This window comes from Ranitomeya variabilis, chromosome 2, assembly GCF_051348905.1.
Source record: "Ranitomeya variabilis isolate aRanVar5 chromosome 2, aRanVar5.hap1, whole genome shotgun sequence".
Taxonomy (NCBI): domain Eukaryota; kingdom Metazoa; phylum Chordata; class Amphibia; order Anura; family Dendrobatidae; genus Ranitomeya; species Ranitomeya variabilis.
The window spans coordinates 548,740,519-548,767,361 of record NC_135233.1 but is presented as its reverse complement, the minus strand read 5'-3'; the positions used below and the strand labels follow the sequence as shown (position 1 = coordinate 548,767,361).

The 26,843-nt window shown below is 47.1% G+C and overlaps 1 protein-coding gene across 1 annotated transcript in view; it reads left to right on the top strand.

Moving 5' to 3' along the window:
- Nucleotides 1-1,205: 1,205 nt before the first annotated feature.
- The window catches only part of SLC38A8 (solute carrier family 38 member 8), a 211,925-nt gene continuing 186,287 nt past the window's right edge, over nucleotides 1,206-26,843 (top strand). Inside the window, exon 1 of the mRNA XM_077288179.1 lies at nucleotides 1,206-1,466. Coding sequence (XP_077144294.1) covers nucleotides 1,278-1,466 — 189 coding nt within the window. The 5' untranslated portion in view covers nucleotides 1,206-1,277. The remainder of the gene's footprint in view (nucleotides 1,467-26,843) is intronic.

Here is a 26,843-nt window from a genome sequence, read left to right as displayed (position 1 = left end):
TTTTAAAAAAGCAGTTGGTTTGCACAGCAACGTGCAAACAGCAATGCAGCTTTTAGGGAGCCTTATAAGGCAGCCTAATAAGCTACAGAGCTGATGCACAAAAATATACCCTCCACTGTCCCTGCAAAAAAAAGGTGGTGTTGGACAGTGGAAATCGCTACAGCACAAGCGGTTTGGGGGTTAATCTTCCCTCCCTAACTATATCCCTTCTTCTGATGAAGCTGCAGCAACTTCTCCCTATGCTAAGATCGGCCGAAGTAAGCTGGCGGTCGGCGTGCACGCCCCTTTATACCGTCATGCCCTTCTCTAAGATGGTGGGGACCGAGACCTATGTCATCACGCTGCGTCCTCCTTCATTGGCTGAAAAATGGTGCTGAACGCGTCATATGAAACGCGACTTTGGCGCGAAGATAGCCGACCTCATGGCCGATCCTACACTAGGATCGGGTCGGGTTTCATGAAACCCGACTTTGCTGAAAGTCGGCGATTTTTAAATTTGTCCGATCCGTTTCACTCAACCCTAATAAGGATTACAACTGTGAATGAGCCAAAGGTCACATATAATACCTAAAGCCTCCGTCAGACATTGTCAATCTTTGAAGGAACAATGCCTGGTAATAACCTGACTAGACTTAGAGGGATCATCGCTGGTGCATAATTATTAGAAATATGGGGTCTTTTAAGCAGATTTCAATTTAGCCCAATCTGCCTGGTATATAATATGCCTCTAAATGAGGAGTGAGCCAATGTAATGTCACAGATATTACATATCATATTGTATTGTTAACTTTCCAGGTGGATGTTTGTCTTATTACATTGAGCAATGACATTTTTACAGCATTTAATGATAAACTTACAATGTTTAACCTTTAGTTGGAATTGTCTCCATACTACGTTATGTCCCACTGTGCTGAGATCTAATATGTCTGTTTGCAGAGCGTCCACCATCTCATCACACACTGCCTGTCAGTATCTCACACGTCCCTGTGAGATCATTTCCTAATTCTGGAATCTTGCTAATTAAATTTGCAGCACTTCTGTAATGTGGATTAGGCACAATCCTGCCAGGCTGTGGTGGTGATTGATAGGATGGACGGTGCCCCACTCTTGGGTCTCTGGGTAGTTGGAGCTTGTCTCATGGTTCCTTCTGACATCTCATGGGTTAAATTAAAACAAAAAAGGTCCAGCTAAATTGGAATTATGGGAGGTCCTCCTGGTGGAAGTTATAAGCTCCAACTCATGGTCATGTGTCAGTGTCTTAAAAAGAGTACTTGAGAATGGAGGAGCTAGCCAGAGAGAGCATCAGCTTGCTGGCCAAGCCAGGTGCAGAATGTGGGACCCCCAGTTTATCCTCCATTGGAGCCATATTTATCATGTTAAAGTCTGCGCTGGGAGCTGGACTCCTTAATTTTCCATGGGCATTCAACAGAGCAGGTGGGATGCAAATTGCTGTCACAGTGGAACTGGTAAGTGACCGTCTCTCAATTCACATCAACTTTTACCCATCAGTGCCCTCTTCATTAGATTTGATTTTTTTCATACTTTTGGGGTGCAGGGGTTGTAACACCTGGGCATGGTTCATTCCTATAATTAATGTAATGCTCATTATTATGCATTTGATTTCTGGATGTTTTTCACTGTGTGGGTATTTATTGTACTTGTGTTTGCCGATATTCTGGTCGTGCCCAATAGGTAAGCGACAATAGATTATACAAAAAGTGGCAGCCTTTCTTTAAAAAATGGTGGGGTGTGTGGGTTTTTTTTTTTTTTTTAGTAGCAAAGTTTTTCTAAGTTTGGACAAAAAATCTTTTTCATTTCGTAACTCAATAGTGGATATGAAAACAATAACTTTAATATATTATCAGAGAAATTAGCTCTTCTCCTCCTGGACTTATCTTTCATTCCCTATTCATAGGTAACATCTGTGAAGACAACTTTCTCATTACTGAGATAAAAGATGATAGCTTGGTGTTTAACATTCTATGAAAGAGCTAGATGATGACATTTTGCTGGAAGTTCTCCTCAAATGTCAGATTCAGTTCTCCATAGAACTTCATGAGCACCAACTGCTATCTCCTTAATGTAACACTTTGTACTCTCTGAAGACAGATATTACCTGTAAATTAAGAATGAAAGATCAGTCCAGGAAGAAAAACAGATTTCTCTGGTAAGATGTTACACACATAATATAAGATGGTTACTCTTTAAGCTATACTCAAGACCCAATCATATCAATCTATATTATCCTTTTATGGCCACGATCTGCAGAGAGGTTTAACATAATTTCTATAATTCTCCAGTAATGGATTGCTTATTACTGTTACGTTGGCCACTTGCTCACCTCCTAAGTGCAGCTCCACTCAATGCGTGTTTCGCTCTGCCCCACCCAGTACCTGGCCATCGCTCTGAGCTGCCTTTTGCTGCTCTGTTGTTGTTGCTACATGGGGGTACAGCTGAACTCTGCAGGCATTTGCATCCATTCTGTTCTGCAGCTGTCTGCTTCCCCGGCCTGTCACCTGCCAGAGGGTCATATATTTGGCGACTCCACCCTCCATTCCTCACCTAAACTTAGGTTCCTAGTAGCTCTGTCTCTACAGTCCTGTACTGGCATATTCCAGTTTTGTCTCACCTGTTATCGACCTGGTTGACCCTCTTGTTTATCCTTGATCACTCCTGACCTCATCTATGAATTTTGAACTTGTGCTGCCTGCCCTGACCTCGAACCATCTGACTCCTCTTCTGTCTCACCCACCTGTACCTGAGTCTCTGACCAGCTGCTACAGTCCTATGGACTGTCCTATGAGTAGTACCTGGTATCTTCCGGTGGCCCACTCTATCTTCACTAGCATAGGGTATAGTGAAGACCCAGTAGCTGGCTAGTCACTCACACCTCTCCGGAGTAAGCCCAGCTTGTGGTCCGCACCCACCAACATTGCAAGTACACTATGTTCATATAACGTTTTTATCATATTTGAAGCAAATGTTTTTGTTGTTGACCCCCAAAAACACAGCTAAGACTCTGTTCACATGTCAGTTTGACACAAACAGAACAGACAAATGGAATTGAGATCCTATCATTCCTGTTTTAAATGTTCTCAAGAACTGAGGGAATTTGTATTTACTACTTGTTGCTTAGCTTACCGGGTACCCTTACAGTCTCACTTGATTCAGCCATCTTCATTGCTGCTTCTCTGCTGCAATGGAAAAGCTGCCTTGGCTAGCATAGAAACTGGGTCTACAGTGAATAGCGGCAGACCACACAAACTACTATGCTGCCCAGTGCAATAATTTGTGTTCTCTCTGTGAGCAGGTTGCAAGATACAGTTAGGGACCGGAGGCAGAGCAAAGGTCAAAATGGGGTTTAATTTAACAGTGGATACTGCACGCAGGGAGAAGAGGAGGTAGGGATTTGTAACTTGGGGAAAAACGGGCACAGGTAATCAAGGTAAAGAGTTCAGAGGTAATAGACTTATCAGTCCGACGACGTCAGGAGTGGAATTCCTGGATGCAGACTGTGGAGCCAAGGTCGTGGTGCTTATGGGGGTCCGATGTAGTCCGGGAGAAGATGGCATCCTGAATTTTGGCAGTGGTGATTCCTTGGGGTCCTGGGTCCGGAAGTCGAAGTGCAGGCAGGAGCTAAGTCTTTAGCCCCAGCAGAGGCTAGGGCTAATTGGCTGGTTAAATGCAGGCTGATCAGGATACAGTTCACAGCGGGTCACCCGACTTCCCTGCTGGTATGTGCGCGTGCCTATGTCCTGACCGCGGACCTTGTCCCTACCGGTTGGCGGTGTCAGCGGTCCCAAGGTATATCTCTGTTTAGTCTCCAGTGGTGGATCTGAGGCCCTTCAGGCTTAGACCTGCCCCGGCATGGTGATCAAAGGTCGTAGCGCTGACACTGACTACCTGCGCACTGTATGCTCCCACCAAGTCTGATTGGTTTCCCACGTGCTGCGGCTTTTTTAGCTTAGCCGTGCCCCCAATCACTGAGTGCAAAGGTCAGTCCGGGGCCTTAAGCTTTCTCACATGCAACATCAACCCCTGATCCGGTTCTTCTCCTTACACCTGTGCCACCATTCAGCCTGAGTCTCAGCACAGCTGTGAGGGTTGGACTCTGGGGGAAATCATCTGTAGATGAGATCACTGTGGGGGCAGTGTGTAGATATCCTACTGTGAAAGGAGCACTGAAAGGGAATCTCGTTGTGGGGCACTGAGGGCATCATACATCATGTGGGGAGAATTTTTGTTGGTATGTTACTGTGTGTCATGAAAGTGCTTCCTAGTGGCTGAGAACACAAAAGGCACAATTGATATGCAAGTATCGCAATACATGCCCCTCTCCCTGCCATTTTTTAAAAGTTAAGAGGCATGCCCTTCTGTGATTCCGCCAAGACCCTGCCCACTTCACCGAATATTTTTTTTTTTTCTTTGTTGGAAGGACCTTTGCTATTGCGAATATCTGAGCTTGTGAGTTGTAGTTATCGCCTAGGCAGGTTAACAATGCAGCTAGCTTTATTTCTTCCATTCATGGTTATACAGCAAATCCAGGTGGATGTCCAAAATACAATGTCGTCAGTCCACAAGTTCCCAACCTGAGATCTGTAGTTCCTCTGCCCCATACTAGGTGATACCTACGGCCTCCCGTCTTTTGGCTGGCCCACAGCTTTTGGTATCTCCCACCAGTATAGGTTGCATTCAAGGCCTATGTTCCTCCCAGAAGATGGATGTCACTATCGTAGCTCGTGGATACCCCTCCAGCCAACAAGGACTCAATTTCCTTGTGAGTCTCCTCAATACCCCAAGCCACCCCCCAGAATTAAGCCCAGAACTCAGGAAACTCAGGGGGGTGTCTCACTCAGGCTGGGACTGCATGTGAGACCCCTCCGTGGTGACGGCTCCCCTGGGTCTACTATCCCCACCAAACACAATCTGCCTAGTGGCTGGGAGAACAATGACTTGATACCCCTAAGATACTAATGAGATTACTGGAATGATTGCTTTACATTTACCTTTAGCAATTTCCTGTCTGGCCTTCAGATATACTTAAGATCTATCCAGCCTGTCATCCTCTGCTTGCTGTCACTGAATGGATGGAAACATTGATTCCAGAGGCTGAACTGACAAGCAAGCAAATCTCTAATACAACACAATAATAATATTGACTCAACCGGTGCTCCATGTTGGAAAAAGTCTGCATCCCTTAGGGTACCGTCACACTCAGCAACTTTCCAACGATCACGACCAGCGATACGACCTGGCCGTGATCGTTGGAAAGTCCTTGTGTGGTCGCTGGAGAGCTGTCACACAGACAGCTCTCCAGCGACCAACGATGCCGAAGTCCCCGGGTAACCAGGGTAAACATCGGGTTACTAAGCGCAGGGCCGCGCTTAGTAACCCGATGTTTACCCTGGTTACCATTGTAAATGTGAAAGGAAAAAAAAAACCAAAACACTACATACTCACATTCCGGTGCCTGTCACGTCCCCGGGCGTCCGCTTCCCTGCACTCCTGCATCCTGTGTAAGCGTGGCCGTAAAGCAGAGCGGTGACGTCACCGCTGTGCTCTGATGTACGGCCGGCCGGCGCTGACACAGGATGCAGGAGGAGTGCAGGGAAGCGGACGCCCGGGGACGTGACAGGCACGGGAATGTAATTATGTAGAGGTTTTTTTTTTTTTTTTTTTTTTTTTTTACATTTACAATGGTAACCAGGGTAAACATGGAGTTACTAAGCGGCCCTGCGCTTAGTAACCCGATATTTACCCTGGTTACCAGTGAAGACATCGCTGCATCGGCGTCACACACGCAGCGGGAGATCCAGCGACGAAATAAAGTTTCAAACGATCTGCTACGACGTACAGTACGATTCTCAGCAGGGTCCCTGATCGCAGTAGCGTGTCAGACACAGCGAGATCGTAACTATATCGCTGGAACGTCACGGATCGTGCCGTCGTAGCGACCAAAGTGCCACTGTGAGACGGTACCCTTAGTCGTGGACTCCGCTCTATGTGCATTGGTCTAATAGTCTTTAAGTGGCAAGCTCTTCACATCTATGTTCACCATGATTTCCATGTTCCTGGTCAGAATTGTCAGTCAGGAAGTACTCCTGCGAAAAGCTGAAAACAACCTTTTAAATCAAGGGAATAAAGTTTATTACTGCAGGGGGGGTTTCTCTCTTCAAGGGAAGTACTGTTCTTTTGAGAATGCTGCTCGTATTTCATTCATTAACCCCTTTACCCCACCCCAAGGTGGTTTGCACATTATTGACCAGGCCAATGTTTACAATTCTGACCACTGTCACTTTATGAGGTAATAGCTCTGGAACGTTTCAACGTATCCCACAGATTCTGAAACTTTTTTTTTTTTTTTCTTTGTACTTCATGATGGTGGTAAAAGTTATTTGATATAACTTGCATTTATTTGTGGGGGGGGGGGGAACAAAATTTGGAGAAAATTGTAGAAATTTTGCAATTTTTTTTTAAACTTTAAGGCTATGTTCACACGATCCTTTTTTTGATCCTTTTTTTTTCAGGTCCTTTTTCCATGCAGGGTACAGTCCAATGTTACTCTATGGAAAACAAAAACCGCTGTGCCCACTATCCTTTTTTTTTTTTCTCAGGCAAATCCGCGAGGATTTGCCTGCAGAAAAAAAGAAGTACCATGTCACTTCTTTCTGCGGATTCAGCTCCTGTTTTCAACAGGCACCAATAGGAAAGTGCTGTTGAAAACCCGCAGAGGAATCTGCAGAAGAAACTGCAGGAAAATCAGCAGTGCAGTTTTGCACTGCGGGTTTTCCAAATCAGGACCTGGAAAAAAAAAAGGATCAAAAAAAAGGATCGTGTGAACATGGCCTTAGGCTGGAGTCACACAATGTATATCTGTCCGATTTTTGTCTGCCGAGAATCGCACAAATGTCCCCGTATGGTGATCCGTGTGCAATGCCAGGATGCGTTTTTTTTTTTCTCAAAGTATTCGTGTGTCATCCGTATGGTGAGATTTTCTCACACACTTGCAAAATAAGCAAATGATGGCTGAGCCAATTTCCTGTCACCTGCACAATGCCTGAGAATTTCTCGCAAGTCACACGCATGGTCCGTGTGCTGTGCTATTTTTTTATTTTTTTTATTATCGCTTAGCACTCGTCCATATTGCGCTGTAGTGTGACCCCGGCCTAATTCTCATGCCCTTAAATAAGAGATGTCACATAAAATAGTTAATAAATAACATTCCTCACATGTCTAGTTTACATGAGCACAATTTTTTTTAAAACAAATTTTTTTTTGTTAAGTTAGAATGGTTAAAAGTTGACCAGTGATTTCTCCTATTTCCAACAACTTTTTTTTTTTTTCGCCTTACCCCCCTCTGCTAGCCGGCTTTGGCTCTGGGCCTAACTTCCGGGTGCGCGGCGGGCGTCGTGCGCAATGCACGCTGGGAATGGGCGTGTCCGTGTGATGTCAGTGCTGCGCACCGGATCCAAGGTGGCGGCGCCCATGGACGGACGCCGGCCGGGATACAGGGCCTTTTGGCAGTTCCCGGTGGGGTTCAGAGACAGGGGAGGAGCTAAATGTTTACCGGAAGAGGCGGTGAGCAGGGTGGATCACCCTTTAAATGGTGGTGGACCCACAGTAAGCGCTCACATTTATGGAGGATTGTATGGAGCAGCAGCCATTACTACTGTAGCAGCAGCCAGAGCCCTTACCAGGTGCTATACCTGGTCACCAGCATACTAAAAGGAGTAGCCGCTCAAGTGGAAGAAGCGGCAGTTGCCCTGACCGGAGGTCACAGGATGCCTCAGCCTCTAGGAGGGACATTGTCCGTGCTCCTGGTCAGCCTCAAAATCCGGTACCCTTGATTGTCAGCGGGTGGTGGTGAGTGATCTTCGTGAATGTCACCTTGGTGGTAATGGGTTACATTTTCTGATTACTTGCAAGGCACCAAGGAAGGCTAGTACCAAGTCAAAGAACAAAGAATGTGCCCTCTGTAAAATCCTGCTAACAGTCCAGTGGCAGAAAAACCTCTGTGTGGACTGTATCCAAAAGACTATTCAGAATGAAACCCCTGACTTTGCCTCTAGCCTCAGGGCCATGATTAGGGCAGAAGTTAAAGGCTCCTTAAAATCAGTCCTTAAAAAGAGGAGTAGTAAAAGCCTAGAGCCTATTACGGATTCTGATGCCTCTCAGTCTGGCGAGGAATATCAGGAGGAACCTCTGTCTCCCTTTCCCTCCTCTTCCATGTCCTCTGGCTCCTCTTCAGATATCGATGTTGGGGGGGCCGACCATGCTTACTAACTGAAAACACAGATAAACTGGTAAAATCAGTCAGGGCTTCAATGGGCCTAAAGGATGAGAAAGCAACTAGATGTGTAGAGGACGTTATGTTTGGAGGAGAAAAGGAAGCGTACATTCCCAGTCAATGCTAGAGTTAAAGCCCTTATAGAGAAGCAGTGGAAGAAGCCTGAGAAATCTGTTAGCCTCCCCTCATCTTCTAAAAGACGGTATCCCTTTGAGGAAAAGGATTCAGAAGTGTGGGATAAAGTCCCTAAAATTGATGGTGCCGTGGCTAGGTCATCTAAAGTCATCCCTACCCTTAGAGGACTCGGGCATGTTAAGAGACCCATTAGACAAGAAGGTGGATGCGTTCTTAAAACACACATGGGAGGCGGTCGCAGGAGGTCTAAAACCGACAATAGCTGGGATCTGTTGCCCGTTCCCTTATAGTCTGGCTGCAACAAATAGGGGATCAATTGAAATCTAAGGTGCCAAGAGAAGAGGTCCTAGCCAATATGGCAATGGTACCAGAAGCGGCAGCTTTCATAGCAGATTCCTCAGCAAACTCTGTAAGACTAGCAGCTAGGGCAGCAGGATTGTCTAATGCAGCTAGACGCGCCTTGTGGTTAAAGGGGTGCCCGGGTGACTTGCCCTCAAAAAAAGACTTTGTTCCATCCCGTGTGATGGCAAATTAATCTTTGGTCAGAAGCTGGAAGACATTTTAGAAAAAGCAGGTGATTGGGGGGGAGGGGGGGAAAGGGTTTCCCTCGCTTCCCACTGGATATCAGAAGGCCTTATTTTCGGAGAGGAAAATTTAATAGAGGTCGACCCCACCCCGGGAGATAGAAGAAACTGGGACTTTAGAGACAAAATAGGATTGGGGTACATGTTTAAGGGACCCTCCACGTCAGCAAAAAAGCCCTCCCAATGATTCCAGGCCAGAGGTAGGGGGAAGACTTTCTTTTTCCTCCGCCTGGGTAAATATTTCCCCAAGTCGTTGGGCATTGAATGTCCATCAAAGACTGCCTAAAGATAGACTTTATTCATCCACCTTAACAGACTTTTGTGTTGACACCCCACAGAAAATTCCCGGAGGAACAACTAGCTTTGGAAGCAGAGATATTAGAGCTAGTGCTAAAACGGGTTCTAGTAGAAGTTCCGAGCCAAGAGGAAGGAAGAAGTTTTTATTCCCCTCCCTTTTTGATACGGAAACTAGACGGTTCGCTAAGGACTATTGTCAACTTGAGGAAACTCAATCGGTCAGTGATAAATTACTCCTTCAAAATGGAGTCGGTAAACACAGCGATTAAAAATGTTGTTCCCGAACTGCTTCATGGCAGCTGCAGACTTAAAAGATGCTTATTATCATGTCCCAATCCATCGGGACTATCAAAAATTTGAGTAGCGGTATTTGTCCAAGGGCAACTCAGGCTCTACCAGTATGCTGCCCTCCCGTTCGGTCTGTTGATGGCGCCAAGAATATTCACCAAATTAATGTCAGAAGTCATGTCCTTCCTCCGTCCTCGAGACGTAGTCATTATCCCGTACCTAGATGGACTTCCTTATAATAGGGAGATCGGTGGATCACTGTCTTGCACAAATAGAGGAGGTAACTACGACCCTAGCAGTATTGGGTTGGAAAATAAATGTCATCAAGTCGAGATTAACACCAGAGAAAGTTCAGTCCTTCCTGAGGTTGGTTCTAGATTCCACACTCCAGCTCTGTCTCCTACCGGAGAACAAAATAATCAAAATACAGAGTCTTGTGGAATTGGCAATACAGCAGCCTGTAATGACACTAATAAAGCAATGTCCCTGTTAGGATCACTAACATCCTGTATACCCGCTGTAAAATGGGCACAATTTCACCTGAGACAATTAGTGGGAGGTCCTGTCAACACAAATTATTAAAGGCATTTAGAGGGAAAAGTACACCTTTCAGTAGGTGTGAGAGATTCCTTAATCTGGTGGTCTGTAAGGGATAATTTGATGTCAGGGGTTCAGTGGCTAACTCCGATAAGGACGTGATCACAACAGACGCAAGAGGTATGGGATGGGATGCACATCTAGGGACCTTCTCGATACAGGGGTCCTGGTCCCATCCAGAAAGACATCAGATGTCCAATGTAAAAGAGTTAGGGCTGTAAAACATACAGCCCTATCATTCAGGGTCATCATACCATAATTATGTCCGACAATTATGCATTTGTAGCCTATATCAACCACCAGGGGGGACAAGGTCCTTTTCCCTCATGGGGGCAACATCTGTCCTTCTCCAGTTAGCAGAATGTCACCTACTGTCCCTCACAGCTCTGCACATAAAGGGGGTCGAAAACACGAAAGCAGACTACCCAAGTCGCAAAAGGCTAAGACAGGGAGAATGGTCGCTGAATCCTTTTGTATTCCAACAGATGGTACAGGCCTGGGGCCAACCGGTAATGGACTTATTTGCCACTCTTCACAACAGAAAGGTGGAGAGATTCTGCTCATTGGACCCGAGAGGGAACCTGTTTGTGGTAGATGCCTTCAAATACCGTGGAAATACAACCTCTTGTGTGTTTCCACCAATAGCATTAATTCCGGTAGTAGTAAGAAAGATCAGAATGGAGCAAGCGAGGGTGATTGATTGCTCCATTTCGGCCGAAAAGACCGTGGTTCTCTCTCCTAAGACAGATGTCGGTAACCAATCCGTGGATTCTACCAGAGGTTCCGGACCGGCTTACCTGGGGACCATTATGCCACTCTCAAGTGAAGGGCTTCCATCTGGCAGCCTGGAATTTGAGAGGGCATTACTAAGCCGGCAGGGATTCTCACCAGGGCTAGTCTCCACCCTGTTAAAAAATAGAAAACCGATAACCTCAACAATTTATGGTAGGACATGGAAGAGGTTCCTAGAGTTTTTGGGACAACCTTTGGGGGACGAGGCTCCTGTGGGTGCTATTTTAGAGTTTCTACAAGCAGGCTTACAACTAGGGTTGGCAACCAAGACGCTCAAAGTACAAGTATCGGCTTTAGGAGCCTTATATAATTGTAATTTGGTGTCCCATTTTATTAAATCATGTAGTAGGTCTAGACCTGTGGTAATTCAAAAAATTCCCCCTTGGGATTTGAATCTGGTTTTAGAAGCTCGAACTAGAAATCCTTTTGAGCCTTTGCAAGAATTATCAGCAAAACTTCTCACACTCAAAACAGTGCTACTGGTAGCTTTGACATCTGCACGTAGGGTGAGTGACTTGCAAGCCCTGTCTATTTGCTCTCCATACACACAGATATATGACGACAGGGTGGTTCTAAGACCAGATCCGGCTTATCTACCTAAGGTAGTTCTTACAATCTCCTGACTCCTATGGAATTTATTACCCTAGTTTTGTGATAATCCTAGAAATCCAGGAGAGGAAAAGTTTCATACACTTGATGTAAGAAGATCTACAGTATGTTACAGTACATATGCTTGACCAGTCAGTGGAGGAAGGATCAGTCCCTATTTGTAGCTTTCCAGGGTAGCAGGAAAGGATATGGGGTGTCCAAAAGTACTATTGCTAGATGGATTAGGGAGGCCATTAGCTTATCCTATGCTGCATGTGGTGCCCCAGTCCCTGAAGGCATCAAGGCTCACTCTGCCACAGCTGTGGCTACTTCCTGGGCTGAGAAAGCAGAGGTATTGACTGATCAGATATGTAAGGCCGCTACCTGGTCCTCACCGTCTACCTTCTTTAAACACTACCAAATTAATCTATCCTCCTCGACTGACCTTACCTTTGGTAGAAGGGTGCTGCAAGCGGTGGTCCCTCCCTAAGGTGTTCCTTTCTCCAAAAATCTCTCAGGTGTGCTGTCATGAGGGAAGGGAAAACACCAAGGTTACTTACCGGTAGCTGATTTTTCCGGAGCCCATAACAGCACCTGTGTATTTCCCCTCCCCCGCCCCGCCCCCTTTTTTTTTTTCACCCTTTGGTGTGCATTTTAGCTGGGTGTTTTTTGTTTATTATGATGTGGTGGTAGTTTGCCATGTGAACTAACCAGGGGGGCCTCTCATGCTCTGAAAACCAACTGAAGCGAGGGAGAGGTACTGCCCTTTTATTTCAGTAGATTTCCTGTCCTGGCTGGGCAGATCCCTCTCTCAGGTGTGCTGTCATGGGCTCCGGAAAAACCGGCTACCGGTAAGTAACCTTGGTGGGGTTGTTTTTTTTTTTTTTGTTTGTTTTTTTTTTACCACCTCACATTTGAAGTGACTGAGAGGTCTATATGATGGAAAATACCCAAAAAGTGACATCATTCTAAAAGCTGCATCCCTCAAAGTGCTCAAAACCACATTCAAGAAGTTTATTAACCCTTTACGTGCTTCGCAGAAATTGAAGCCATGAGGAAGGAAAAAATTAATATTTAACTTTTTATTTTACGAACCTTTTTTACTTCAGAACCAATTTTTTTTATTTTATATTTTTTTTATTTTCACAAGTGTAAAAAGAGAAAATGAACCACAAAATTTGTTGTGTAATTTCTCCTGATTACGCAGATACCCCATATGTGGGGATAAACCACTGTTTGTGCGCACAGCAGAGCTTGGGAAAGGGAGCGTCGTTTGACTTTTTCAATGCAGAATTGGCTGGAAATGAGATCTTATGCCACGTCGCGTCTGGAGAGCCCAGATGTGCTTTAACAGTGGAAACCCCAACACAAATTACACCATTTTGGAAACTAGACCCCCTTAAGGAACTTATCTAGATGTGTCCAGTTATCCAGTTTGTCCCGAGTACGTCGATACCCCATAGGTGGGGGGGACCACTGTTTGGGCACATGGCAGAGCTCGGAAGGGAAGGAGCGCCGTTTTGGAATGCAGACTTTGATAGAATGGTCTGCAGGGGTCATGTTGCATTTGCAGAGCCCCTGATGTGCGTAAAAAAGCCTGAAACCCAGCACAAGTGACCCCACTTTGGAAACTAGACCCCCTCATGGATGGCGTTTATCTAAATGTGTGGTGAGCACATTGAACCCCCAAGTGCTTAACAGAAGTCTATAACGCAGAGCCATGAAAATAAAAAATCTCTTTTCCCACAAAAATGATTTTTTTTTGCGCGCAATTTATTTTCCCAAGGGTAACAGGAGAAATTAGACCCCATAAGTTGTCCAATTTGTCCTGAGTACACTAATGCCCCAAATGTGGGGGTAAACCACTGTTTTGGGCGCACAGCAGAGCTCAGAAGGGAGCACCATTTGACTTTTTGAACGCAAAATTGGCTGGAATCAATGGTGGCACCATGTGTTTGGAGACCCCCTGATGTGCCTAAACAGTGGAATCCCCCCCCCCCCCCCCAATTCTAACTCCAACACTAATCCTAACCCTAATCCCAACTCTAACCCTAACTTTAGCCCCAACCTCAAGGGAATGTTTCCACGGAGTGTAAACTCTGATCTTTGGATGCAGCGGATACCCTGCTTCGCCCAAAGCGCTGCCCCCTGTTGTACATGCGGTGATTCCAGATGTGTTCAATGAACACATGCGGAATCACCGCATCGTATTCATAGACTGTTATTTATCTTGCGGAGACGGAGCGTCTCCGCAAGATAAATAGACATGCTGCGGTCTGGAAAGACACACTGCATGTCCAGTTACGCAGGGCCACCAGATGCAGCCCTGCATGCATAGTGGAGACAGGATTTCATAAAATCGCCTCCACTACTGTATGCTGTAACATCTGGACACTGCGGCTGTACACAGCGTCCAATCCGCAGCAAATCCTGAACGAATCCTTAACGTGGAAACATGCCCCAACCCTAACTTCAGCCCAACTCACTTTAGCCTAACTGTAACCCTAATGGAAAAATGGAACTAAATGCATTTTCTTTATTTTTATTTTTTCCCTAACTAAAGGGGTGATAGAGTGGTTATTTACTATATTTATTTATTTTTTTATCACTGTGATAGACCCAAAATGAACCAATAGGAAAAATCTTCCTATTGGTGCCGGCTGGCAGATCTCGGCGGGTGCACTGCGTAAGTGTCCGCCATTTTCTTACCGGAAGAGGATTCCAGCGGCCGTGGGGAGAAGCAGGAGGACCCAGGTACAGCGGGAGACACTGGTAAGTATCGGGAAGCCTATCAGAGACCCTATTTCTTTGTCCTCTCATATGCAATCACATCAGAGGACAGAGAAATTAAATGGCAAATCGCACTATTTTTATTTTGCGGTCACCGTTATATGGTTAATGGCGATAGCAACCCGGGGGTCGGTAAAAACTGACCCGATTCATGTTCTCTGGAGTCTCTGCTACCCCCGGATAAAATGTGACTCTGGGGGCGCTATACACTTTTTCCACAGTGCCGTTAATTAACGGTGCTGTGGTTTAAGTACCCTTAACTACCGCCATTAAAAGGCGTATCGTTAAGGGGTTAAATATTCTTCAATAAAACATTGCTTTTATCAATATTTTACCCTTTGCCATGACAGCACCCCACATGAGAGAGGGATCTGCCCATAGGAACAGGAAACCTACAGAATAAAAGGAGGCGGTCCTCTTCTCCTCCTCTGTTTAGGTTTCCTGTTCCCATAGGAAACCGAAGCTTACCTACAAATGAAGAGATTCCTGGGCCATGCATCCACCTGTGTAGTTCTGTGGGGACAGCAAGGGCCTGCGGTTCCAGAAGCGGCGGCGAGGGAGCCCCTCCTTGCAGCCTCCCCCCTCGTCTGGTCTGCCATCTGTGGTCCGGGTCCGGAGCGGTCCGACTGGCTCCATGAGGGCACGTGCGCTGCAGCATCCGGCTTTCAATCCTCCGGCTGCCGCATGGTAAGAGCGGTGCGTCTAACCCGGAAGTAGCCAGAGCACTTCCGGGTTGGGTCCGGGGAGGCAGGAGATTCAGCGCCAAATTCAAAAAGTGGCGCTGCCATCGGCCGGTGTGTGTGAGTATGGCTTCACCGGCCGATGACGCGCACCTGTCTGCAACAGAACAGCGCCCTCCCAGCAATTAGAGAAGCGCCAGAAGCAGCATTAAGAGTGGTTGCTCCCCAGAGAAGCGATCCACCGCCAAACAAAATGTTAAGGAACCTTTACCAAAAACTCTGCCTCCAGAACTGGTACCTTCAGCTTCACTGGGTGAGTTTTTAAACAATCATCTTCCTATATGATATATGTTCCTCCTGTGTCCCCTCCTTTTATACTAAGAAACGTACACACTAGTCCTAGCATAAGAAATGTGCCCTATGTACACAGCCTCTTCTGGATTCTTGCGCTAAGAGGTTATGCCCAGTGTATCAGGAAAATGTAATGACACCAGCAGATGTGAGAGCCATGATTCGGGAAGAGATGCAGGGTTTGGTGCACACAAGTAGCTCCAGTACCCGCCTACCAAGCAAGTCCCTATCTCCAGTGGACTCAGATTCTGAGGATGTACATAGATCCTCAGACAATTCTGATTCGCAATCAAGTTCGTCCGAGAACGGAGGGGGCCTTTGTCTACCTAACAGCAGTATAGTTAACCTAGTAAAATCCGTCAGAAGGACAATGGGGTGCCCAGACGAAAAAGGGAAAAAATCGGCACAGGACATCATGTTTGTGGGGTTGGGACAGAAAAAACGAAGATCCTTCCCCGTAATACCCACGATTAAAGACTTAAATAAAAAAAACAATGGGACAAGAATAATACATGGGGGTTCCTGCCATCATCCTCTAAGAGACGCTATCGCTTCAGTGACGAGGAACTGAATTCCTGGTCAAAAGTGCCTAAAGTTGATGCTGCAGTTGCTTCCACCTCTAAACAATCGGTCTTACCAGAAGAGGATTCGGGGGTCCTGACAGACCCTTTAGACCATAAAGCAGAGGCCTTACTAAAAAGATCATGGGAAGCGAACACTGGGGCATACAGGCCAGCTATATCTAGCACATGCACCGCTAGGTTGCTGCTAGTCTGGATGGAACAGCTGGAGGAACAAATTAGAGGTAGAACTTCGAGAGAATCAATTCTGCTGAAAATCCCTCTAATAAAAGAAGTGATGGCATTCCTTGCCGATGCTTCAGTAGATTTGCTATGCTTAGCAGCCAGATCAGCTGGACTAGTGAATACAGCCCGGCGAGCACTCTTGTTGAAAAACTGGAAAGGGGACACACAGGCAAAAGCAAAACTTTGTGCGATCCCTTGCCAGGGTGAGTTCCTTTTTGGAAAAACATTGGATGATCTCCTAAATAAAGCAGGAGAGAGAAAGAAAGGTTTCCCTAACCAATCTCTTCCGTCTTGCAGGAGAGTCTTTAAACGATGCCCCTTTACCAGAAACAAACCGTTTGAAACTCAAAGGGAGCGCTGGGAGACAAAGGATCCAAAGCAAAAAGGTGCATTGTTTAGCAGATCCTATAGTCAAAGACGTAATAAGTAGGGTTGAGCGAAACGGGTCATTCATTTTCAAAAGTCGCCGACTTTTGGCAAAGTCGGCGTCTCATGAAACCGAGCCGATCCCAGCGTTGCATCGGCCATGCGGTACGCGACTTTCGCGCCAAAGTCGCGTCTCAATGACGTGAAAAGCGCCATTTCTCAGCCAATGAAGGTGAACGCAGAGTGTGGGCAGCGTGATGACATAGATCTCAGTCCCCACCATCTTAGAGAAGGGCATTGCAGTGATTGGCTTGCTTTCTGCAGCGTCACAGGGGCTATAAAGGGGCGTTCCCGCCGACCGCCATCTTACTGCTGCTGATCTGAGCGTAGGGAGAGGTTGCTGCCGCTTCTTCAGAAGCAGGGATAGTGATAGGCAGGGTACATAAAGCTGCAAACCGCTTGTGCTGTAGCGATTTCCACTGTCCAACACCACCTTTTGTTTGCAGGGACAGTGGAAGCTACATTTTTTTTTTTCCTCAGCGCTGTCGCTCATTGGGCTGCCCTAGAAGGCTCCCTGACCCTGATAGCTGCGTTGCTGTGCCTGTGTGTGTACGACGCTGTGCAAACCAACTGCTTTTTTCAAAGCACAAATCCTCTTGTTCCTTCCTTTCTGCACAGCTATCTTTTTTGTTTGTCCACACTTTTTATTTAATTTGTGCATCAGTCCACTCCTATTGCTGCCTGCCATACCTGGCTGAGATTACTGCAGGGAGATAGTAATTGTAGGACAGTCCCTGTTTTGTTTTGTTTTTTGTGGGAGATTAAGATTGGCATTTCTGCTAGAGTGCCATCCTTGTGTGTGCCATCTCTCACTCAGTGGGCCATAGAAAGCCTATTTATTTTTTTTGCTTGATTTGGGTTCTAAAATCTACCTGAAAAAAAATCACTACATTAATCAGTGGGAGAAAAATATTGGCCTCAGTCAGGGCTTGTGTGCCACTCCTGACTCCTGTGTGTGCCATCTCTCACTCAGTGGGCCATAGAAAGCCTATTTATTTTTTATTTGGTTTCTAAAGTCTCCCTGAAAAAGAAAAAAAACAGTGGGAGATTAATATTGACATTTGTGCTTGAGTGACAGTCCTGCGTGTGTGTCATCTCTGTGATTTGGTGCCACAGAAAACAGAGTGTGTAACATTGTGCCTGATTTTCCTTGTGGTCTCACCAACCTGTTAAGGGATATTGAAATCATACTGAAGTTATAGCTCACCGTGTAAGTTGTTTGACAGCAACAAATAAAGTTAATTTGGTTAAGTTTTTAAAACAATGAGGAAGTCTGGTGCAAGAGGTCGTGGGCGTTCATTGTCAGCTGGTAATGATGGTAGTGGTAGTGGAGCATCAGGTGGTCGTGGGGATAAAAATATTCCACCTAAGTCTGGAGCTGTGGAGCCAGTTTCGTCATCTGGCTACACAAGGCCTCGAACGCTCTCTTTTCTGGGAGTAGGAAAACCGCTTTTAAAGCCGGAGCAGCAACAGCAAGTTTTGGCTTACATTGCAGACTCAGCCTCTAGCTCTTTTGCCTCCTCTTCTGAAACTGGTAAATGTAAAAGCAGCGCGTCGCTTGTGGATGTTCACGGTCAGGGACAAGTCGCTTCCTTGTCCTCTTCAGCAAAAACTACAACAAGAGAGAAGGATGCAGCAGGCGACACAACGGGTTACTCCATGGAGCTCTTTACACATACCGTCCCTGGCTTAGAAAGTGAAACACTTAACAGGCCATGCCCATTACAAGTAGATTCTGACATGGAGTGCACTGATGCACAGCCACAGCCAGAGTACTATGCTGCTCCTTTGACTGAGACCACAACATTGCCCTCTCAGGGTACTGATCCGCAATCAGACCCTGATGAGACTATGTTACCCCGCCACGAACGCTATACCACCGACCGACAGTGACACAGACTAAGTTGCACACGAGCTCGAAGAGGAGGTAATAGATGACCCAGTTGTTGACCCCGATTGGCAGCCATTGGGGGAACAGGGTGCAGGCGGCAGTAGTTCAGAAGCGGAGGTGGAGGAGGGGCCACAGCAGGCATCAACATCGCAACAGGTTCCATCTGCTGGGCCCGTATCTGGCCCAAAACGCGTGTCAAAGCCAAAACCTGTTGGAGGACAGCGTGGCCATCCGGTTGAAGCTCAGTCTGCAATCCCTGAAAAGGGATCCGATGCTAGGAAGAGTGCAGTCTGGAATTTTTTTTAAACAACATCCAATTGATCAGCGCAAAGTCATCTGTCAAAAATGTTCAACTAGCTTAAGCAGAGGTCAGAATCTGAAAAGTCTAAATACTAGTTGCATGCATAGACACTTAACCACCATGCATTTTCAAGCCTGGACTAACTACCAAACGTCCCTTAAGGTTGTAGCACCCTCGGCCAATGAAGCTAGTCAGCAACGCAACATCCCTTCCGTCACTGTAAGGCCACCATTTTCCGCACCACCGGCAGTATCTGTGCAGGTTTCTTTGCCAGCCAAAAGCAGTCAGGGTCAGGGAATCACCAGTTTTGTAGGAGGAAATATTGCATCTAGGTCACCGGCGGAAACAATACCGTCTCCAACCGTCTCTCAGTCTGCCATGTACACCGGCACACCCGAAAGTTCCTTGATCTCCAGCTCTCCAGTCCAGCTCACCCTACATGAGACTCTGGTTAGAAAAAGGAAGTACTTTTCCTCGCATCCGCGTACACAGGGTTTTAACGCCCACATAGCTAGACTAATCTCGTTAGAGATGATGCCCTACTGTTTAGTTGAAAGCGAAGCTTTCAAAGCCCTGATGGAGTACGCTGAACCACGATACCAGCTACCCAGTCGACACTTTTTTTTTTTTTTTTTTTTTCCCAGAAAAGCCATCCCAGCCCTGCACCAGCACGTTAAACAGCGCATCGTCCATGCACTCAGGCAATCTGTGAGTACAAAGGTGCACCTGACTACAGATGCATGGACCAGTAGGCATGGCCAGGGACGTTATGTGTCCATCACGGCACACTGGGTGAATGTGGTGGATGCAGGGTCCACAGGGGACATACATTTCGGGACAGTTGTGCCTAGCCCACGGTCTAGGAAACAGTTGGCTGTAGGCGTTCGCACCCCCTCCTCCTCCTCCTCGTCCTCCTGCAGAAGCTACAGCTCTTCCACAGACTGCAGTCGGCCAACCACTCCATCGGCAGATGACACTGTTGCACACCAGTTGTCCCATTATGGGCCAGCTACTGGCAAGCGTCAGCAGGCTGTATTGGCTATGAAGTGTTTGGGCGACAACAGACACACTGCGGAAGTTCTGTCCGAGTTCTTGCAACAAGAAACGCAGTCGTGGCTGGGCACAGTAGATCTTGAGGCAGGCAAGGTAGTGAGTGATAACGGAAGGAATTTCATGGCTGCCATCTCCCTTTCCCAACTGAAACACATTCCTTGCCTGGCTCACACCTTAAACCTGGTGGTGCAGTGCTTATTGAAAACTTATCCTGGGTTCTCCGACCTGCTCCTCAAAGTGCGTGGACTTTGCTCACATATCCGACGTTCGCCTGTACACGCCAGCCATATGCAGACCTATCAGCGGTCTTTGAACCTTCCCCAGCATCGCCTAATCATAGACGTTGCAACAAGGTGGAACTCAACACTGCACATGCTTCAGAGACTGTGCCAACAGAGGCGGGCTGTTATGTTTTTGTGGGAGGATACACATACACGGGCAGGCAGTAGGATGGCAGACATGGAGTTGTCAGGTGTGCAGTGGTCCAAGATACAAGACATGTGTCAAGTCCTTCAGCGTTTTGAGGAATGCACACGGCTGGTTAGTGCAGACAACGCCATAATAAGCATGAGCATCCCCCTAATGTGTCTGCTGATGCAAAGTTTGACGCACATAAAGGAGCTGGCGTCTGCACCAGAGGAAGAGGAAAGCCTTGATGACAGTCAGCCATTGTCTGGTCAGGGCAGTGTACAGGACAAGGTAGCGGGCGAAGAGGAGGTGGAGGACGAGGAGGATGATGGGGATGAGTATATTTTTAATGCGGAAGCTTTCCCGGGGGCACTGGAAATTGGTTGCGTGGCAAGGCCGGGTTCTGGTTTTTTGAGGGACACAAGGGACGTAGATTTGCCTGAAACTGCCCCTCAACCAATCACAACCGGAGATTTGACAACTGGAACTTTGGCCCACATGGCGGATTATGCCTTACGTATCCTAAAAAGGGACACACGCATTACGAAAATGATGAACGATGACGATTACTGGTTGGCCTGCCTCCTTGATCCACGCTATAAAGGCAAATTGCAAAATATTATGCCACATGAGAACTTGGAACTAATATTAGCAACCAAACAATCAACTCTTGTTGACCGTTTGCTTCAGGCATTCCCAGCACACAGCGCACGTGATCGTTCTCACACGAGCTCCAGGGGGCAACAGACTAGGAGTGTTAGGGGTGCACACATCAGAAGTGGCGTTGGACAGAGGGGTTTTCTGACCAGGTTGTGGAGTGATTTTTCTATGACCGCAGACAGGACAGGTACTGCTGCATCAATTGAAAGTGACAGGAGACAACATTTGTCCAGTATGGTTACTAACTATTTTTCATCCCTTATCGATGTTCTCCCTCAACCGTCATTCCCATTTGATTACTGGGCATCAAAATTAGACACCTGGCCAGAATTGGCAGAATATGCATTGCAGGAGCTTGCTTGCCCGGCAGCAAGTGTCCTATCAGAAAGAGTATTCAGTGCTGCAGGTTCAATATTAACCGAAAAAAGGACTCGTCTGGCTACCCAAAATGTTGATGATCTAACATTCATTAAAATGAACCACAACTGGATTTCGAAATCTTTTGCCCCACCTTGCCCGGCCGACACCTAGCTTTCCTATGAAAAGCTCTTGCCTGTGGACTACTGTGAATTACTTTTCTGATGTCTAATTTGCTGCAGCTGATTGTCCAGCATACGACATGTTTACACCTCCCTAAATGGCCAAACTACCCACACGGGGCCGTGGTATCGCGACTTGGCGCAAGCACCCGTGAGACTGCTGTTTGTCTGAAGAGGTGGGTGTGCTCGCTTTTGGTCGACGGCATTGCTACTGGGTCCCTCATAGTACAATAAAGTGTCTCTGATGGTGGTGGTGCGCACCCAACGTCAGACACTGTTGTAACATGAGGGGCCCTGGGCCTGTACTGCCGGCCACAAGAGTTCACCCACCCCCAGGTCAAACATTGCTCTACCACTTCCACAGTTATCTCTCACACTTCCACCAATGTTTAGTCTATGCGCTGACATCCTTCCATACCTGCCACTGACAATACCATTGTGTTGACATGTATGATGGTACTTAACATAGTCAGGGGCAGTGTCCTCTATTTACCACAGTAAATACTTTGCGCTAAATTAGTAGGTCTGAAACAACGCAGAGGATCCCACCCCTGAACCTAATGATTGCACCCTTTAGTGTTTTTGTTTTGTTTTAATGCGAGACATTCACATTTATTTGTTGTTTTGGACTACTAACTGGCAGACACATTACAATCGGCCTCCACTGACCAGACCACTGCTGCCCGTGTACCCCTGTAACCAATTATAAAGTGCCTACAGCCAGCCCATTTTATTATGTTAGGCCTTCGAAGCCTGTCTGCTGTCCCTCCTTCCACTAGGCCTCCACTGACCAGACCACTGCTGCCCGTGTAACCTATTATAAAGTGCATAGAGCCTATTGTTTTATTTTATTTAATATTAATAAAGCCATGATGGACTACGCTGTACCACGCTATGAGCTACCCAGTTGACAATTCTTTTGCGAGAAAAGCCATCCCACCCCTCCACCAGCATGTTAAAGACCACATTGTCCTTTCATTCTGTCAATCTGTGAGTCCAAAGGTACACCTGACAACAGACACATGGAGCGGAAGGCATGGCCACGGAAGGTTACGTGTCCTTTGTGGCGCAATGGGTTAATGTATTGCATGCATGGTCCACACAGGGGACAGCCTGGTAAGTCTGTCTGCAGTCCCTAATTCAAGTTGTCCTCAACTGAATAAAGCTGAGCTTCTACCTTCTGGCTCTGATTAACTGCTGTTTTTTTAAAAAAAATGGTGGTTCCGGCCTACTAACGGTGTCTGCCCCTGCCTGGTGTTGTCCTTGAGCTTCTACCTTCTGGCTTTTGGCCTACAGTAGCAAATATTAAACTGCATTTGGCCTATTAGTGTGTTTGGGCCCTTAAAACAGTGTCTGCTGCTCCTGGGTTTGCTACTCCACTCAACAAAGCAATGCCGCCTGTTTAGTCCTGTTACCAATTTTGAACTGCATTTAGCCTACTTTATTCTTTGGCCCTATATCTGTTTCCTCCTCATCCTGCCCATTCCCCAGCCACTGCTAGATGAGTCTGCTGGTACATTGACCTAGACCACTACATTCCCCTTGCACTCTACACAGCCAGAATCTGACCCTGCTGAAAGTAAGGTTCCCCTTCCCGCATGTTATACCACCTTACACAGGGACAAAGAGGAAGGTGCAGATGAAAGTGCAGGTTCCTTCATCAGGTGGGGGGGGCATACTCGTTGGCGACGTCACTGGCACAGGGCCCCTCAGAGTACGCAAAAGTGTCGCTGCCGGTGGGAGGCGCCCCCGCCGTGCAAACACACCGCTGTACTTTGAGGGGCCCTGTGCCAGTGCCAATGCCAACGAGTGGGCCCCCCTGCTTGCTTAGGATCACAGCACTTGCAAACTTGACATACTTACCTCTCACTGCTCCACCGCCGTGACGTAGTCCACGTTTCCTGGGCCCACTAAAACCTTGAACCAGCCCTACCCCCCCACAACTTTTGCCAAATGACCCCAATTTCCAATGCCCAACTATTATTATAAAGTTAATTAAGATTTACAAGCTTCAGAAACAAGAATGGATGTTTTTGCCATTAAAATGGGCACTGTAGGTGTTTTCCTGGCCTCCACTCACTGCCGACTATGCTTCCCCATTGACTTGCATTGGGTTTTGTGTTTCGGTCGATCCCCGACTTTTACCGATAATCGGCCGACTGCACTCGACTCGACTCTGGACAAAGTCGGGTTTCACAAAACCCGACTCTACCGTAAAAAAATGAAAGTCGCTCAACCCTAGTAATAAGTACTGCTAACCATGAAGTGGGCAGCAGACTAAAATGGCAAGTAACATCTAGCCAATGGATTCTGGACATTATACAATTCGGGTTAAAATTGGGATTCTTTTGTAGTAACATCACCACCAAAAGGCTCTGGAATCAGATCCTATCTTTACTATCTAAAAAAAAAAAGTCTTTATAGAAGTTCCCCAGGATCAAGAAGGAAAGGGGTTCTATTCTCCTTTATTTTTGATCAATAAACCAGATGGTTCATTCAGAACTATCATAAATGTCAAAAAATTTAAATTTTTTTGCATAACCATACTTTTAAAATGGAATCCATTGGTTCTACCATCCAACTTTTTGTTCCCTAGATGTGTGGTGGCGGGGATAGACCTAAAAGATGCCTACTATCATCTTCCCATACATACCGAACACCAGCGGTACCTAAGGGTAGCGGTCATCCTGGCAGGACAGGTTCATCACTTCCAATACGTGGCAATGCCCTTTGGGCTTTCAATGGCTCCCCGCATCTTCACAAAAGTAATACTAGAAGTGATGGCTCACCTACGGCAACAAGATACCCTACCTAGATGATTTTCTAGTAGTGGGAAATTCTATATCCCAATGTAAAAATCGATTATCTAATACGATCTCATCCCTACAGGAGTTAGGTTGGATCGTCAACTTAGAAATGTTTGAACGGTTTCTGGATTCAGCCTGAATTTTTCGAAGACTCTGTAAGTCAGAAGAGCTTCCTCCCACAGTCAAAAAGGTTGATTATACAGTCAAAGGTGTCATGTGCAGTGGAAAACCCACACATGACACTAAGGAAAGCTATGTCTTTACTGGGGTCATTATCTTCATGCATTCCAGCTGTGTTGTGGGCTCAATCTCATACCCGACCATTACAGTATGAAGTCTTGTATGTTCAGGAGAAATCACAGGGACATCTGGAAAGTAAACTAACTCTTTCTAGGAAAGTTATAGAATCCCTAACATGGTGGTTAGATATAGAGCACCTTTCAAAAGGAGTACCTTGGGTAATAGACCCTTCCAAGATGATCACCACCGACACCAGCCCCTCGGGTTGGGGTGCCCATATGGAGGATATGCTAGCCCAGGATATCTGGGATCAAACAGTCAACATATTCTTCAAATTGCAAAGCATTAAGAGCAGTACATTATGCCTTAAATCATTTTCTCCCACAGATCTGAGGAGCACATGTAAGGGTTTTCTCAGACAATTCCACCACCGTGGCATATGTGAATCGTCAAGGTGGTACACGGTCGGGAACCCTGATGACCATAGCAGCGGATATCTTCCAGTTAGCAGAAACTCCTCTTGCATCCCTAACAGCACTTCACATCAGAGGCGTAGAAAACATAAAAGCAGACTACCTCAGCCGGAACAGGCTGCGTCAAGGGGAATGGTCTCTCAACCGACACATGTTCAAAATGATAACAGATTCATGGGGTACACCACAAATAGATCTGTTTGCCACCAGAGAACAGACAAGTCAAAAGGTTCGCTTCCCTGAACTTGATGGATCATCCAGACATGTTGGACTCACTTCAGCATCCCTGGAAGTTCGAACTAGCGTATGCCTTTCCTCCGATGTCTCTGATTCCACTGGTGATCAGGAAAATCAGGAGGGAAGGGTGATTCTTATCGCACCCTTTTGGCCAAGGAGACCGTGATTCTCTCGTCTCCAGACCATGTCTCTGTGACCCGTGGATTCTTCTATCAGACCGGAAGCTGCTGTCCCAAGGCCCCTTTTTATTCAGTCGTCATGACAGCACTAACGAGAGAGGGGATCCGCCCTTCAGGGACAGGAAACCTACAGAGATAAAAGGGCGGCACCTCTCTCCCGCATCAGTTGGTTTCCTGTCCCTGACAGGGGACCCTGCAGAGGCCTTTGGAAGAAAGGCAAAGAAATTTTGACCCAGGTCCGACTCACCGATCCTGGAGGCGGGATGGCCCCTTCCCCGGTGTTGATCGCGACGCTGGAAGTGCCGCACCACAGAGGGCTGTGGGGGTAGGCAACAGCACGGCAGGAGCAGCCTTCAGGGGGAGTGCTGTCTCCAGGGGTGTCCCATCGCCAGGTACGCGTGAGTATACTGTGGGAGGCCCTCCATTCCCTGGCGTCCCCTCTCACCGGCGTTCTAAACGGTACCCACATCGCAGCAGCGGTACTCTTACGGCCGGCACTACACTGGAGCGTCCCCTCTCATCGGCGTCTAAACAACACACACAGCGCGGCAGCGGTACTCTTACTGCCGGCACTGCGCTGGAGCGTTCCCTCTTCACCGGCATCCTAAGCAGCACGAGCGCTGCTTCCAGCGTCCAGGAAGCGTCGCACCGGAGGTGACGCGCATAGGGGGGCGGGGCTTAATTCGGCAGCAGGCAATGACGCTCGGCGCATGCGCAGTGCGTCGCGCTGGGGAAAACATGGCGGCGCCCGTCGGTCTCTTTTGTATAGTCGGCGTGCGGGGATTTTTCGGATATTTCGGGCGGCGCTGCTTCCGGACGAGGATCGTGGTGCCATTGGCGGGGGTCTTGGAAGGGGAGGGGCCTCCCACACACCAGATTGTACCAGGCAGTTCACCGGAATTGGCCGGCTGTCCCCCATCAGGGGGAGGTACCTTTAGGGGGCCGGCTATTTAAGGATTCAATGATGGCTGCTTCATGTCCATTGTTACAATGGAGTCTCAGGAGCAGGACCAGTTGCCTTCTGCGCAGCAGTGTTTAACCCTGGAGAAGCCCCATGCAGCGAACACCCAGCGACGTTCTAGTGGCAGTAGTCGTCCTGGAGGTAAAGCTGATCAATCTGATAAAGCCGGAAAGTCCTCGAGCCGGATGGATATTGCTTCGGTGGAGAGGGTCCCCCCGCAATCTTCGGTACCATTTGGACACTGTAGGGGTAAGTGATCATCGTGAAAGTTCACTTAGTGATTGGTGTCCCTCCTTATTCCCTCTTTTTACATCAGGGAAAAAAGCGGTCCTCTAAATCCAAGCACAAGGAATGTGCAGAATGTGGTATTCCTCTCCCTGACGAATACGTTAAGAGACTATGTGGTCCGTGTATCCAGCGTCTAATAGCGGAAGAAACACCAGATTTCGCTTCTAGTCTAAGACAGATTGTTA